Below are 14,878 nucleotides of genomic sequence, written 5' to 3' on the forward strand. Positions count from 1 at the left end.
CCTGGTATTCCACGGGGACCTCATTCCACATTCCCTTTCACTCACCTCGGGCCCCGGCTCCCATGTTCTCTTTAAACTCACCTGGTTCTGTTTTTCACTCTCCCTCGAGACTTACTGCTTACTGTGTAACATCAAAAACAATTTAAAATGTGCTGCAATATTAGTAGAAAAATATCAAAATCCCAGAATACCCGCTGGTCTGGCGCCAAGGTCTCGTGATGTCAGATTAGTGGGTGTTTTACTGTAGTGATGATCTTTAGTGTTTATTCAGCAGAGCAGCTTATGTTCAAACACGAACAAAACGCTGAAGGAATTCAGCAGTTCAGGCAGCATCGATGGAGAGGAATAAACAGTCAGCATTTCGGGCCGAGACCTTTCATCAAGACAGCAATGGAAGTGGGAGGAAGTATCCTACGGAGAAATTAGCTCATCGAGGACAGAGGGAGATCACGAGTCTGCCATGTACCGGATCCTACTCTAGGCTTTGATACCCTATCCGCCCACCCAGTTAATGTTGGGAATTAATACCGTAGTATTATCAATAGATTTTCCTGAATAAAACATCCAGTTTAGAGAATCAATCCAAACGTTGTTGTCGAATGTAACTTACATGTTTCACCAGAATTCTAAATGCCCTCAAAATGTTCCATTTAGATTTAAGAGCATTTGGTGATGAACATCAGGATTGCCAATGATGCTCATATAAAGCTTTACAGCACAGAAAACACACAAAATGCTGGTGGAACACAGCAGGCCAGCCAGCACCTATAGGGAGAAGCACGGTCGACGTTTCAGGCCGAGACCCTTCCTCAGGACTAACTGAAAGAAAAGGTAATAAGAGATTTGAAAGTAGGAGGGGGGAGGGGAAATCTGAAATGACAGGAGAAGACAGGAGGGGTGGGGTGAATCTAAGAGCTGGAAAGGTGATTGGCGAAAGGTTCTCTTGGTGTGGCCTTTTATATATCGGTGAGACCCGACGCAGACTGGGAGACCGTTTTGCTGAACACCTACGCTCCGTCCGCCAGAGAAAGCAGGATCTCCCAGTGGCCACACATTTTAATTCCACATCCCATTCCCATTCTGATATGTCTATCCACGGCCTCCTCTACTGTCAAGATGAAGCCACACTCAGGTTGGAGAAACAACACCTGATATTCCATCTGAATAGCCTCCAACCTGATGGCATGAACATTGATTTCTCTAACTTCCGTTAATGCCCTCCTCCCCTTCTCACCCCATCCCTTATTTATTTATTTATTTATTCATTCATTCATTCATTCATTCATTCATTCATTCATTCATTCATTCATTCCCCCCACTTTTTTTTTCTCTCTCTCTGTTCTATTCACAATCACACTCTGCCTCTTCTCCATCTCCCTCTGGTGCTCCCCTCCCCCTTTCTCCTGAGGCCTCCCATCCCATGATCCTTTCCCTTCTCCAGCTCTGTATCACTTTTGCCAAACACCTTTCCAGCTCTTAGCTTCATCCCGCCCCCTCCTGTCTTCTCCTCTCATTTCAGATTTCCCCTACCTCTCCTACTTTGAAATCTTTTACTACCTTTTCTTTCAGTTAGTCCTGACGAAGGGTCTCAGCCCGAAATGTCGTCAGTGCTACTTCCTATAGATGCTGCCTGGCCTGCTGTGTTCCACCAGCATTTTGTGTCTGTTGTTGTTTGAATTTCCAGCAGCTTCAGATTTCCTTGTGTTTGCAGCACAGAAAAGGCCTTTTGGCCCCTTATCCTCATGGTAACTTTTTGATCATCTACTCCAATCCTGTTTTTCCACATTTGAACCATATCAATTCAATTCAATCCAAGTTCAATTGTCATTCAGCCATACGTGAATACAGCCAAATGAGACAGCGTTACTCTGGGGTCAAGGTGCAAAACACACTACCAACTATCACACACAGCACAAGGCACGTATAGCACATACAAATGGGAAGCACATGTAAGAAACCAGTAAAATACAGCCACGCCAGGAGTATATAGTCCAGATCCTGTGGTTGACCACAATACAGATTGTTCTCTATCGAGAGAACACTGGGGGCAGCACTGACAACAGCCCGGATGCCGTGCGACACTGCCCCCTGGTGGAGCACACTGGCTCTAATGCCCGTCTCCAGCCGGCTGGAATCAGGTGGCACTGCAGCTTGAGACCGAGTCCATGAATGCCTCAGGAATCCGTAGTCGGCTGCAGTACAGCTCATCTTCTCAGGAGAACAGCACCGACTCCAGCCTGGACGCAGCACCGCACTCCGCTCCCCACCGCCCCCCCTAACTGGGGTGCACCACTCTGCCCCCTGGTGGAGTGCACCAGCTTCAACTTCCTTCTCAATCCGGGCTATTGAAGTGCATTGTAACTGTATCTGATCTCTCTACCCTCCTGAGCTCTGTCTTCTAGAGATCAACTACTCTGCAAAAACATGGTGTACCCTTCCAATTCCCTGTAACTCTCTTTCCTCAACTTGAACTTATGGTTTTGCTATCCTGACTGTAGGAAAAAGATTTTGACTGTCTACCTTATCAATGCCTCGTAAAACGTTACATACTTTTTTTCTAATCACCCCTCAGCCTCCCTTGCTCGAGGGAAAACAACCCCTCCCTGTCCAATCTCTCCCCAAGACTAACAGCATCCAATCCAGATGATATCCTGGTGAATCCACTCTGCAGAATGGTGACCAGAACTGCACACAGTATTCCAAGTGTATTCTAACTGGTATTTTGAAAAGCTTCTCCATAACATGCCAAATGCTCTTTCCCTATCGACTTGTGTTGCCACTTTCAAGGATCTATGGACCTTTATCCCTAGATAAGGTCCTTATCTCTAGCTGCCCTACCATTTTCTGTACGTGTACTGCCCTATTTGACTTTGCAAAATGCATTACCTCACACTTACCAGAATTAAATTCCATCTGCCAATGTTCCAGCCAATTTTTCATCTGATCTTCATCCCACTGTAGGTTGAGGTAACCTTCCTTGCTGCCCACAACACCACCAGTTTTCATGTCATTTGCTGCATGAACGGGCACTGGAGAGAAGTACTGAAAGACATGAAACGATCTCTTTATTCAACAAAATGAGACACAGCAAGCTTCATGTTGAGACTCCTTTCAGAGCAAAAAGGCTGGTCTGACCCAGCACTACATGGAATTTGATATGCTAAAGATCACAGGACAATTCCATATTTACAATGCTTCCTTTGAATTACACAACACCCTCACACCTCCCTCTTTGCAGGCACACTACAGACCTCCAAATACACACAACCTTCACACCTTCCCCTTCGAACCCACACTACAGACACCCAAATACACACAACCTTCACACCTTTCCCTTCGAACCCACACTACACACACCCAAATACACACAACCTTCACACTTCCCTCTTCACACCCACACTACACACACCCAAATACACACAACCTTCACACTTCCCTCTTCACACCCACACTACACACACCCAAATACACACAACCTTCACACTTCCCTCTTCACACCCACACTACACACACCCAAATACACACAACCTTCACACTTCCCTCTTCACACCCACAGTACACACACCCAAATACACACAACCTTCACACTTCCCTCTTCACACCCACACTACACACAGCCAAATACACACAACCTTCAAACTTCCCTCTTCACACCCACCCTACACACACCCAAATACACACAGCCTTCATACGTTCCCTTCACACCCACACTACACACCCAAATACACACAACCTTCACACTTCCCTCTTCACACCCACACTACACACATCCAAATACACACAACCTTCACACTTCCCTCTTCACACCCACACTACACACACCCAAATACACACAACCTTCACACTTCCCTCTTCACACCCACACTACACACACCCAAATACACACAACCTTCACACTTCCCTCTTCACACCCACAGTACAGACACCCAAATACACACAACCTTCACACCCACAGTACAGACACCCAAATACACACAACCTTCACACCCACAGTACAGACACCCAAATACACACAGCCTTCACACCTCCCCTTCACACCCACCCTACACACACCCAAATACACACAACCTTCACACCTCCCCTTCACACCCACACTACACACACCCAAATACACACAACCTTCACACCTCCCCTTCACACCCACACTACACACACCCAAATACACACAGCCTTCACACCTCCCCTTTACACCCACACTACACACACCCAAATACACACAACCTTCACACCTCCCCTTCACACCCACCCTACACACACCCAAATACACACAGCCTTCACACCTCCCCTTCACACCCACACTACACACACCCAAATACACACAGCCTTCACACCTCCCCTTTACACCCACACTACACACACCCAAATACACACAACCTTCACACCTCCCCTTCACACCCACAGTACAGACACCCAAATACACACAACCTTCACACTTCCCTCTTCACACCCACAGTACACACACCCAAATACACACAACCTTCACACCTCCCCTTCACACCCACACTACACACACCCAAATACACACAACCTTCACACCTCCCCTTCACACCCACAGTACAGACACCCAAATACACACAACCTTCACACTTCCCTCTTCACACCCACAGTACAGACACCTAAATAACAAATTCAAGCCGGCATTGTCTTGTCTTCCAATTCACTGTGGTTCATTGAGCATTACCACTAGTCACAGACTTCCAACCAGAAAAACGTCCTGACACCACCGTCCTGTAGGACAGTTTTGAGACGAGCAGGGAAGTTTTTGTGCTTGTATAGCTGCAGTTCTGTTGGAGAGGGGCCAGTTTTAAGAGTAATCCCATTTGGACTGTTGCACTTATTTGACAATGAACCAGTTGATAGTTTGTCACTTGTCAGTACTGCTGAGCAAAACTTGGAAAATAAACGATGATTTTCCAGTTCCACACAGAGTGCACATTTGGATGGAAAAATCCTTTCCTGGATGAAATGTTAAAGGGAAAAAGTGCTGAATAACACCTGTTAAAATATTAATTGGCATCCATCAGGGTCCAGGGCCTTTTTTAATACACTAGTGGGTGATTGTGGTAAGTAATAAGCTCTGACTATATTACAATTCTGTGCAACATGTCATTTTCTGGAAAGCTTCCAGTTCTCTTTCACCACCATTTCAGAACTCAACTTTTGTTTCATACAACCCAAAATACTTAGAAAATACATTCCTTGTACATGTACTTCAAGCATGTGCGGCCTCTGCCAGTCAGAATCAGCCACGGATATTGTTTCCTAGCTGTCTGATACACAAGCCTGGGCAGTATGATATGGAGAGTGAGCTGTTGCTCATGTAGCAAGCTCCCCCTCTCCACGCAACTGATGACCCCAACGGAACGGCAGAGACTGATACAGTTTGGTACCAGCAGCGACACAGGAGTTGCCAGTCATTGCTGAATTCAACACAGGACTGCCTTAGGGACTCCAGCTCCAGATCTTTCCCTCTGGGTTTACTCCCATAAGTGGGTACCACCACAAGGCAACGGAGCTTTGAGATCAGGGTTTCCATCCTCCTAGATGAGCTGCCAACCCATGGCTGACGAGCCCCAACTGTCTGAAACAATTGGTTTTAAGGCCCCAGAAACCCACCTTTGCCCCTTCTCCTGTCCGCAGAAACATCCACCAGGCTTAGTAGCTAAGTCACATGAAGCCAGGAGTTGGACTTGGTGGTCAGAGGCTATTTGAGGCATATGCCATTGGGAGCATTTAATAGGTAATGGGAACTTGTCCCCATTATCACCCCTGGCCACGCAACCTTAAGGAACTTCAGGCACGAGGCCCAACAAAATTGTTAATGCGATTCTAATCTCTTTTCTCCACAGAAATATACAGATTAGTCTCCAATAGTCTTGAGAGAAGTGTTTCCAAGTGTGATTGTGAAAGAATGCTTTTTCTTCACTACCAGAATGTTTCCCAAAGTTATTTTATGTTAAACTCTGCATGGTCAAAATTTATTATCAATCCCCATTTATGTTTGAGGAGTCTTTGGCACACTGATTTCAAAAACCTTCTAGTGAATGTATATTAGAAAGGAGTTTCCAGGTTTTGAACACAGCTGTGGTACCTTTACACCAAGATAGTGAGTCACCTGACAAGGCAACTTGCAGATAGTACCATTTCCACACACTTCCCAGGTCACAGTTTTGGGTAATGTTGCACTTGGTACAAATGGTATAGGCTGCGGTCATACATATGGGTCTGTTACAAATCCTTTGTGATGACTTGCTCTGGACAGAGCTTAAGCGCTATTGGAACTGCACTCACAGCCCTTCTATTACACTCCTGCCACACTTGTTGGGAAAGGCCTGCCAGTTCTTGTAGTTATCATGTTTATGTAGTTGGCTGAACTAGATTTGTGGTCAGTGATGGTTTCCAGAAACATTGCTGAGGGACTCAGTTAGGGTAAAGCCATTTAGTTAGTTAGGTCAAATAGCTAGATTCTCAAATGTTTTAAACGATCGTTGGTCATTCCATGTTAATAGATCCATTGGGCACATGGTCTCAGAGCCCAACCCACCCCACACACAAAAACACTTATTGCAAGACAGAAATGAATCACTAGGATTTCACCTCAGCATTTCTGTATTTGACATATGAATGGACTTAATTTACTTGTTGCAACTTACAGAACCAAGAAAATAAAGGATTTTTAAAGTATCGGATACAAGTCAATTTGTCTAACCCTGACAAAATTCATAAAAGCCAGACAATAAATGGCATTTTCATTCAACTATCACAGGACAGGTGAGTCAACTGATTGGTCAGAAGTTTGAAAGTATAAACACTAATCAAATCACAATTACAGATAAGTTGAAAAAGGAGTATAATTATGCAGAAGGTTATACTATTTTAGTTATTCAAAATAAATTTAACCAAAAATGATGGAAGCCACAAATGGTTGGACCTAGGATGCTGCTCAAAGGAACTTTTGCAGTGATACCAGAGGCTGACTTGATCTACCTCCGCACCAACATCCTTTGTACAACATGCAAATTCAGCCTGAACTTACCATGAACAAAATTATTTGGAAATGGTACACATTTGGCTGAGTGTTGCTGTGATGTCAATGCAGTACCTTACCTACATTGGGTATCTTGAGGCATTAGAAGACACCACCAATGTTGTGTTTGCAGAACTCTCCAAATTCACTGCAAGGTCAAACGAACCAACGTCAACGTCCTCTCCCACTAATCAGGCCTACTTACCGTCAGTTGTTTCAAGTTCACTGGCTGCATTGTTTGTATGTCTACCACCAGACTTCTGAAAGACTGTATTTCAATGTCTGTCACAGGACCCCCACCATCCAGCTCCCACTCTCTTCTCACTGCTGCCATTGGGAAGGAGGTACAGGAACAGTCATTACCCTTCCAACATCAGGCTCCTGAACCAGAGTGGATAACCTCACTCATCTCAACACTGAACCGATTCCACAACTTGTAGGCTCACATTCAAGGACTCTATAATCAAGTTAGCAGTATTATTTATTACGATTGTTCTTTTGTTTTTGCAGAGGTGGTTTTCTTTTACACATTGGTGCTTGCCAGTTTTTATTTTATTTGTAGCTTTTCATTGATTCTATTGTATTTCCTTGATCTACTGTGAACAGCTGAAAGGAAATGAATCCCGGAGTAGCCTATGGTAACATTAAGTTCAAGTTCAAGCTCATTGATATTCAATGATACACAATGTTTACAGATAAATGAAACAACATTCCTCAAGGACCAAGATGCAAAACACAGCACATAAATTATCAACACAATAATATTTATAGATTAAAAAATATATTCTGTAGAAGTACAAGTTGACATAAAGTGCATATAGAACATAGTTAAACAACAGTATCACTGTTACTGATGCTGCCATAGATAATGTCTAGTGGATGGTAACATGGTGTACAGAAGTCTCATGGCCTGGAGGAAGATGTTGTAATCCAGCCTAACAGTGCTTGTGGTATCTTCTGCCTGATGCTAGGAGTTGAGGGACATATGGGAAGGGCACTTGACAATGCTGAGGGCTCTGTAAATGTGGTGTTTATGTGTATGTCCTGGTTGGGGTAGACCCCAATGATTCTTTCAGCAGTCCTCACCATTCGTCGCAGAGCCTTGCAATTTGCATACCAGACGGTGATACAGCTGGTCAAGACACTCTCAAAGATGCACATGGTTAGAATGAGGGTGAGGGGCCTTGCTCACCTCAATCTCCTCAGCAGCTGGAGGCGCTGCTGAACGCTCTCGACTGAAGTGGAGGTGTTGGGGGACCAGGTGAGATCGTGCATGGGGTGCTCTCCAGGAAACTTGGTGCTTCCAGTTCTCTCCATGGAGCAGCGATTGATGTGGAGAAGGGAGAGGCCAGCCTGTACCTTCCTGAAGCCACTGTGGTCCCTTCAGTCTTAGCCACATTGAAACCCAAGTCTCTGTGTTAGCACCAGTCTATCGGACACTCCACCGTGACTGCATGCCCATTTGCTGAAGAGGACACGTGCCATGAGCGAACCTAGTGTGGTTAGAGCTGGATCCAGCAGTGCAGTTGTACTGTGAACTTTGAGGAAGAGATCACCAGATGGGCTGATGAAAATATTCAGAGTCCTTGATGAAACATCCTCTGTCTAAGGAATTTCTGGCCCACAATGAACAATGGGCTCGGTCCTCTGTCGTGGTATTCTATTCACTCAAAGTGGTGAAGGAGCGTTCGGAATATCTCAAGTACTGAGGCCATGCATCTGCAGCACATGTAACAGGAGGGAACCACTTCACAAACTACTCATGCACACGGCATGACAGACACCACCAGCACAGAATAAACTGGAGGAACTCAGCAGGCCTGGCAGCACCCATGGGGAGAGGAATAGAGAGTCGATGTTTCATCAGGACTGGAAAGGAAGCCGGTGAGGGGAGGAGTACAAGCTGGAACGTGGTAGGTGAAGCCAAGTGAGGGGAAAGGTAGGTGGAAGTGAGAGTATGGTTCAAAGTCAGTTTATTATCCAAGTACATACACCAATAATACTGAGAACAGGAGCTGCAGTCCCTGACAGAGAGTCCACAGGTTGCGGAGTCGGTTCAGCGTTGAGGTGAGTGAAGCCTCCACACAGGAGAGCCGCAGCTGTTTCTGAACATGCTGGCCAAGACTCCTGCACCTCGCACTCGATGGTAGTAGCAGGAAGGGCAGGAGATGGCACAGGCTCAGGTGGGGTTTATTGGTCTGCTCAGAGTAGTAGGGCTTAACATTTTCGGCTTTCTGGCCTTGCCGCTTCAACCTGGTTCTAAGCCCACCCTGGCAATGACTGACCGTCGTTTCAAGGTGCCTTACCCGCACTCCTAAGAGTCAACTTTGTCGAATCCATCAGGGGATCATAAAATCGCTAGTTTGTTTAGACAGTTCAAAAGTATGCTTCTTAAAGGGAAATAACAGACTGCAGATTGCTCCAATCACAAGTATATTTTATTGACAGACAGTGTGGAAAAGGCCCTTTGAGCCACTATGCCCAGTAACCCCCTCAACTTAACTCTAGACTAATCATGGGACAATTTACAATGACCCATTAACCTTCCAGTCAGAATGCGTTTAGACTGTGGGAGGAAACCCACACAGTCGTGGGGAGAACATACCAACTCCTTACAGGCCGTTACGGGAACTGAACCCAGGCTGCTGGAACTATAAAGCGTTGTGCTAACCATTACACTACCACGCTGCCCAGCATCTAGTAGTTTTGTTAGCTGCTCGCAAAACGTCGCTGTATATCACCAGCAAGCACCATCATGGAGGTAATACATGGTAAAGGTAAAGGGTTGCAAAACGTATCTGATAGGAGAGGGCAGAGGAGCATGGAAGGTGGTGGGGCATCGGGGGGGGGGGGAAGAGACAGGTAGGTAAGGAGAAGGGGTAAGAGTGGAGCCAGAATGGGGAATGGAAAATGAGAGAAGGGGGAGGGAGAGAAATTTCCAGAAGCTAGAGAAATCGACGTTCATGCTGTCAGGTTGGAGGCAACCCAAATAGAGCACATGTTGCTCCTCCAACTTTAGTGACCTCCTTGTGGAAGTAGAGGAGGCCATGAACTGACATGTTGGAATGGGGAGTGAAATTAAAATGGCTGTCCAGTGGGAAATCCTTCTTGTTGCGGACAGAGCAAAGGTGCTCAACAAGGCAGTTCCCTGACCTATGCCAAATCTCACTAACGTAGAGGAAGCCATGCTGGATACCGGTGACGCCCACAGACTTACAGATCATCTCATCGGTCATCATCAGCACCCAGGGCACGCCACCATCTCACTGCTGCTATTGGAAGGCTCGCACCTTCATGTACAGGTACTTTGTTATAACCAGCAGGTTCTTGAACTGAACCTTAACTCACCATCACACCCAGACAGACGGGCTGCTGTTGTAGTCTGGCAAACTAACCGCTACCTTGCTGAGGCCAGGCTACAATTCTCAGATACCTTCTCTTGTTTACCTTTCGAAGAGGGACCATGAGGTCATTGTCTCCTGCAGCATCAACCTCATCAGCTCAAGATCTCCCACCCCACTGTCACCAACCTCATGTTTTCCTCAACAAGAAATGCTCCTCTACCTCCTACCCAAGATCCAAAACCTGACTGTTCAGGTAGACCAATTGTTGCTGCCTGCTCCTGCCACACTGAACTTGCATCTGCAGACCTCGACTCAATTTTATCACTGAGCTCTTCAACAAATTTCAGTTCACTACCTTGATTTATTAATTTTCACGATGGATGTCTAGTCCCTCTTGGTCCATCTAGGCTGTAATGAAGTCAGAAAGTAATATCTGAACACATCCCAGCACAGAGAGGACACCACAATAAAATGATAACCAGTACATTGGGAACACCACTTTCCATCCCATCAGCAAAGGCAATAATTTAGATTAGATATTGTCACAATCTTTAAAAGGTTAAATTAATTGACTACTTTTTAATCTTTTTATTGCAACTCATTTTATATTTGAAATGCTTCAATTATCTATAATACTCTAACAAGTTGCTCAGCTTTTCCTTGAAATTTTATAAATAGATTTGGCACAGGTCAAATAGCTCCCAATTTAGAGGAAAAACTTGGTTGTCACCATCACATACCCAAACCTTGTTCTAGCAACCACAACACAACAGTTGGTCCTCAACCTCACTCATCATGTCACCTGATACTAGAAACATTCTTTCTCTGACTGAAACTGAGTGAACAAAAGTTGTTATCTGCACATGTATAAATATTTTTTCTTGTTTATTTGCTGCTCCTTTTTGGAATGGAGTGGCAAGCTCATCTTCCAAATCCTTAAAAACTCATTCAACCGCTTATTGAGATGGACGAAGTCCAATAATGGAGACACTCCCTGCCAACTGTTAGTCACACTGTTACATTCTGTTGTTGCGGTTGGTTTTGAGGTTTGGATACGGTACAGAATGACACCAAGCTGTGTAAAGTGATTAACTGACTGAAACCTTGACTTTAGGCGTTATCACAAAAGACTGAACAGTGGTGATACTCAGAAATAAGTTAAGGCTTGGGCTGAGGAGAGGGCAAAAGTGAGCATTAGGCCAGAATTTCTTGGGCAGTTCTGCAATGATAAAGCGAGGTTTCATGTGACAGGGTAGATTTTGGGAATGTAATAGAAGAATGAGGGATGGATTGTTTGATAAATAGATCATCATAAATGGAGAGAAAAAGTAGACTTGGAGCCTTGCTACTTTGCAGCCACTGGTTATTATATAAGAAGCAATGTAAGCATAAATTTGTATTCAAAGTGAAACTCGAATTCAAATATTCCAATTGAAAAGGAGATGCTGGTAAAATGATGTGACCACAGTATCAACAGGGGAAAAGAGAAACTGCATTCATTCTCTGTGGGAAAACTGTATCTATGATTTCGAGATTGAGAACTTATGGTAAAACAAGAAATGAACTGGCAAATTTTCACCTTAACAAATATGTATTTCACATATAAATGAATTCAACTTACTTGGAGAACATAATGCTGACTTACGCTATCAGAGAAAATCTTAGAATAGAAATCTATTTCTCTAACCCAGACATATAACAGCTATACAATGTAAAATGGCAGTTTCACCGCACAGCAAATATTACATACATTATGTAGACCCTCATAAGAAGTCATCAAATAAATCTTGTATTGAATTTAAGTTTAATCTTTTGTAGCATAAATGAGGCATCAAAATGATTTGAAATTGAAAAGGTGTGTTTCTTATTGCTCAAGAAATATAGCCATAGGATCTTCAGGTCTCTGGCGTTTCATTCTGTACGCCTCCATTTCTTCTTCTGTGGGCTCTTTTATTTCGTATCTGCTATTATAACTTCGTTTGCGTTCATCCATTTGCAAAATGTGTTCAACCTGCTTCAAACGAGCTTCTTCAGCTAGCAGGGCCTAAGTAAGGGAAAAGACGTATGTTATCTTCACTTTTAAACCTGGAAGTTTAACATTTGGTTTCCAAAACTGGTCACAAAATTATTGAAAACTGTGATCTAGGGTAAGTATATAAATACAAGTGTGAACATACATTAGGTATGAACTTTGGCTGAATATACATTGCTTGATTTTGTTTTAAACTCTCAATTTCCATGATATATTCAGCAACAAATATCTTTAAAATCACTTAAAAGATTAAAGGGCTGAAAATATCATAACTGTTAATTCATTTGAACTAGAATTATTCAGATGCATCAATTGATTTTTCAAAAACTAGGAATTACATAAGTTAAACACAGGAAATGCTAGTTTTTGTACTGTTGACAAACCACACAGGTCAAAATTTCCAAGAAATATGCAGCTTCAGGAGGAACAGCAGGCACAGGCTCTGCATTTTACATTTTATATAAATAATTTGAATGAAGTCACTGAAGATACAGTTGCTAAATTTGTTGGTAGGTAGAAAGTAAGTTGTGATGAACGTAAAGCAAAAAAAGGGATAGACACAGGTAAAATGACTTTAGAAACAGCAAGCAATATAAGAAAATGTGAAATCGTCCATAATGGGGAGAAAGATTTGAATTTTTTTTTCAAATTGAGAAAATTTGCTGTGCTCTGAATGCAGGGGGATCTGGGAGCCTGGATAAATGATTCATAAAACAGTACACAGGTACAGCAAGTGATTATATTAACTAACAAAATGTTGTTGCTAGGGGAACTAATTGCAAAAGTAGAGAGGTTATGCCTCAATTATGTACAGCATACTGGAAGGACTCCTCTAGAGTACTGCGAACTATTGGTCTTCTTATTTAAAGTAGAATATTAATGAATAGGAAACAGTTTAAAAAAATACTGAGCTGATACTGACTTTCAGAGGTTGCCTTATGAAAAAAAAGTCGATCAGACTAGGTGTGTACCTGTTTTAAGTTTAAAGATTGAGGGATGACATGCTTAAGATATGTAAGTGACAATTTTTTTCCTCTCAGAGGGACATGAATCTGATGAACTCTGTCTATTGATGGAAGTTGATGGAAGCACCACTGAATATTTTTAAGACAGAGGTAAATAGATTTGTGATGAGCAAGGGAGGTGAAAGGTTACTGTGGATAGAGATCAGTCACGATCTTCTTAAATGGCCAAGTAGGCTTGAGGGGACGAGAATTCTGCTTCCACTTTTGGTTAGCAAGGTTGTTAGTAAAGTACAACATACCTTGTTCAGTTTTTCTTTCTTTTTTGCATCTTCATCTTCGCTATCTGAGCCATGACTCTTCTTGTGCTTCTTCTTTTTCTTCTTCTTTTCTGCTTTAAGCTTTTCTTTATGTATCTACAAAAACAGCAAGCTTTCAATCTGCTGTCACAACAATTTATACAGGCGAGAACATCCCTAATTAGTATAAAGTACTTCTTTAAGATTATGCTTAGGTTATTTAAACAGTTCAAAGACTGTGTCCCAGACCTTGCACACCAACCCTAGCAACCCCAACCCAGCTCTTCACAGGGAAACTTAGGGGAAAATGTGAAGAATCGAACATCATGTGACTATGTTTGGGAGGCTCTTGATCACCCTGCCCTAATATTGTGATCAAACAATACAACTGAATATCAAAGTTTACTAGATTATGATATGCCATACTAGGTCGACAATTTGAAACTGCAGATCACCTCTACAAGGTAACACTCCACAAGGTAACAAGGCCACAAAACACTTCCACTTTGTAGTTCTCTGACAGAATCCTAAAAATATCAACCAATAAAATTCTATTTCAAATGCTGCAATTCTGCAACCTGATCCTGGAATTGTATTGCTAGATTTGTTTCTATTCAATACCCAGATCCAAATACTTCAATTATGAACCAGTAGAAATATCACTAGAAGGTCCTCTGTCCTTTTGTCACTCAATTCCTAATCCACTGCAGGACTTTATTAAAGTGATCAATACTGAACCTTTATTCTCTTCCAATTAGGTGGTATTCGATCATCAATCACTTACTTAGCTTTATGACAGATATCTATTACAAATGTTAATGTCACATGGTTGAACAAGTCATCAATTTCATTCAAATAAGCAGAAACACAAATGGCACAGGACCAAAGCATGCAAAAGTTTTTATCCCCACTGCACATGCATATCCCAACATTTTGCTGCCATTTTACAACGAACAGTCCTGATTTGGCACATAATTAGTAAATTAGTATTTAATACACACAGAAGCCCTTGCACAGAACCATTGGATCCAAATAAACACCTGTACACACCTCAATATCTGCTACAACATTCTCATTACTCTAACAAAGAAATCAATAGAAGTTGCCACCCAGATTTCGCAGATCTTAAGATCAGCAATTCAAAGACAGTTATTTCCAAGTCATTGTTTAATTGCTTCATATGCCGTTACAATGTTTCATCATATTTGTACAGA

The 14,878-nt window shown here is 43.0% G+C and overlaps 1 protein-coding gene across 1 annotated transcript in view; it reads right to left on the reverse strand.

Moving 5' to 3' along the window:
- Positions 1–9,447: 9,447 nt before the first annotated feature.
- slu7 (SLU7 homolog, splicing factor) overlaps positions 9,448–14,878 on the reverse strand; it is a 43,160-nt gene continuing 37,729 nt past the window's right edge. The window contains exons 15-16 of the mRNA XM_059990151.1: positions 13,668–13,781; positions 9,448–12,415 (exon numbers count right to left, since the gene is read on the reverse strand). Of these exons, the coding sequence (XP_059846134.1) occupies positions 12,236–12,415; positions 13,668–13,781 (294 nt within the window). The 3' untranslated portion in view covers positions 9,448–12,235. The remainder of the gene's footprint in view (positions 12,416–13,667; positions 13,782–14,878) is intronic.

This window comes from Hypanus sabinus, chromosome 15 (genome assembly GCF_030144855.1).
Source record: "Hypanus sabinus isolate sHypSab1 chromosome 15, sHypSab1.hap1, whole genome shotgun sequence".
NCBI classification, from domain to species: Eukaryota; Metazoa; Chordata; class Chondrichthyes; order Myliobatiformes; family Dasyatidae; genus Hypanus; species Hypanus sabinus.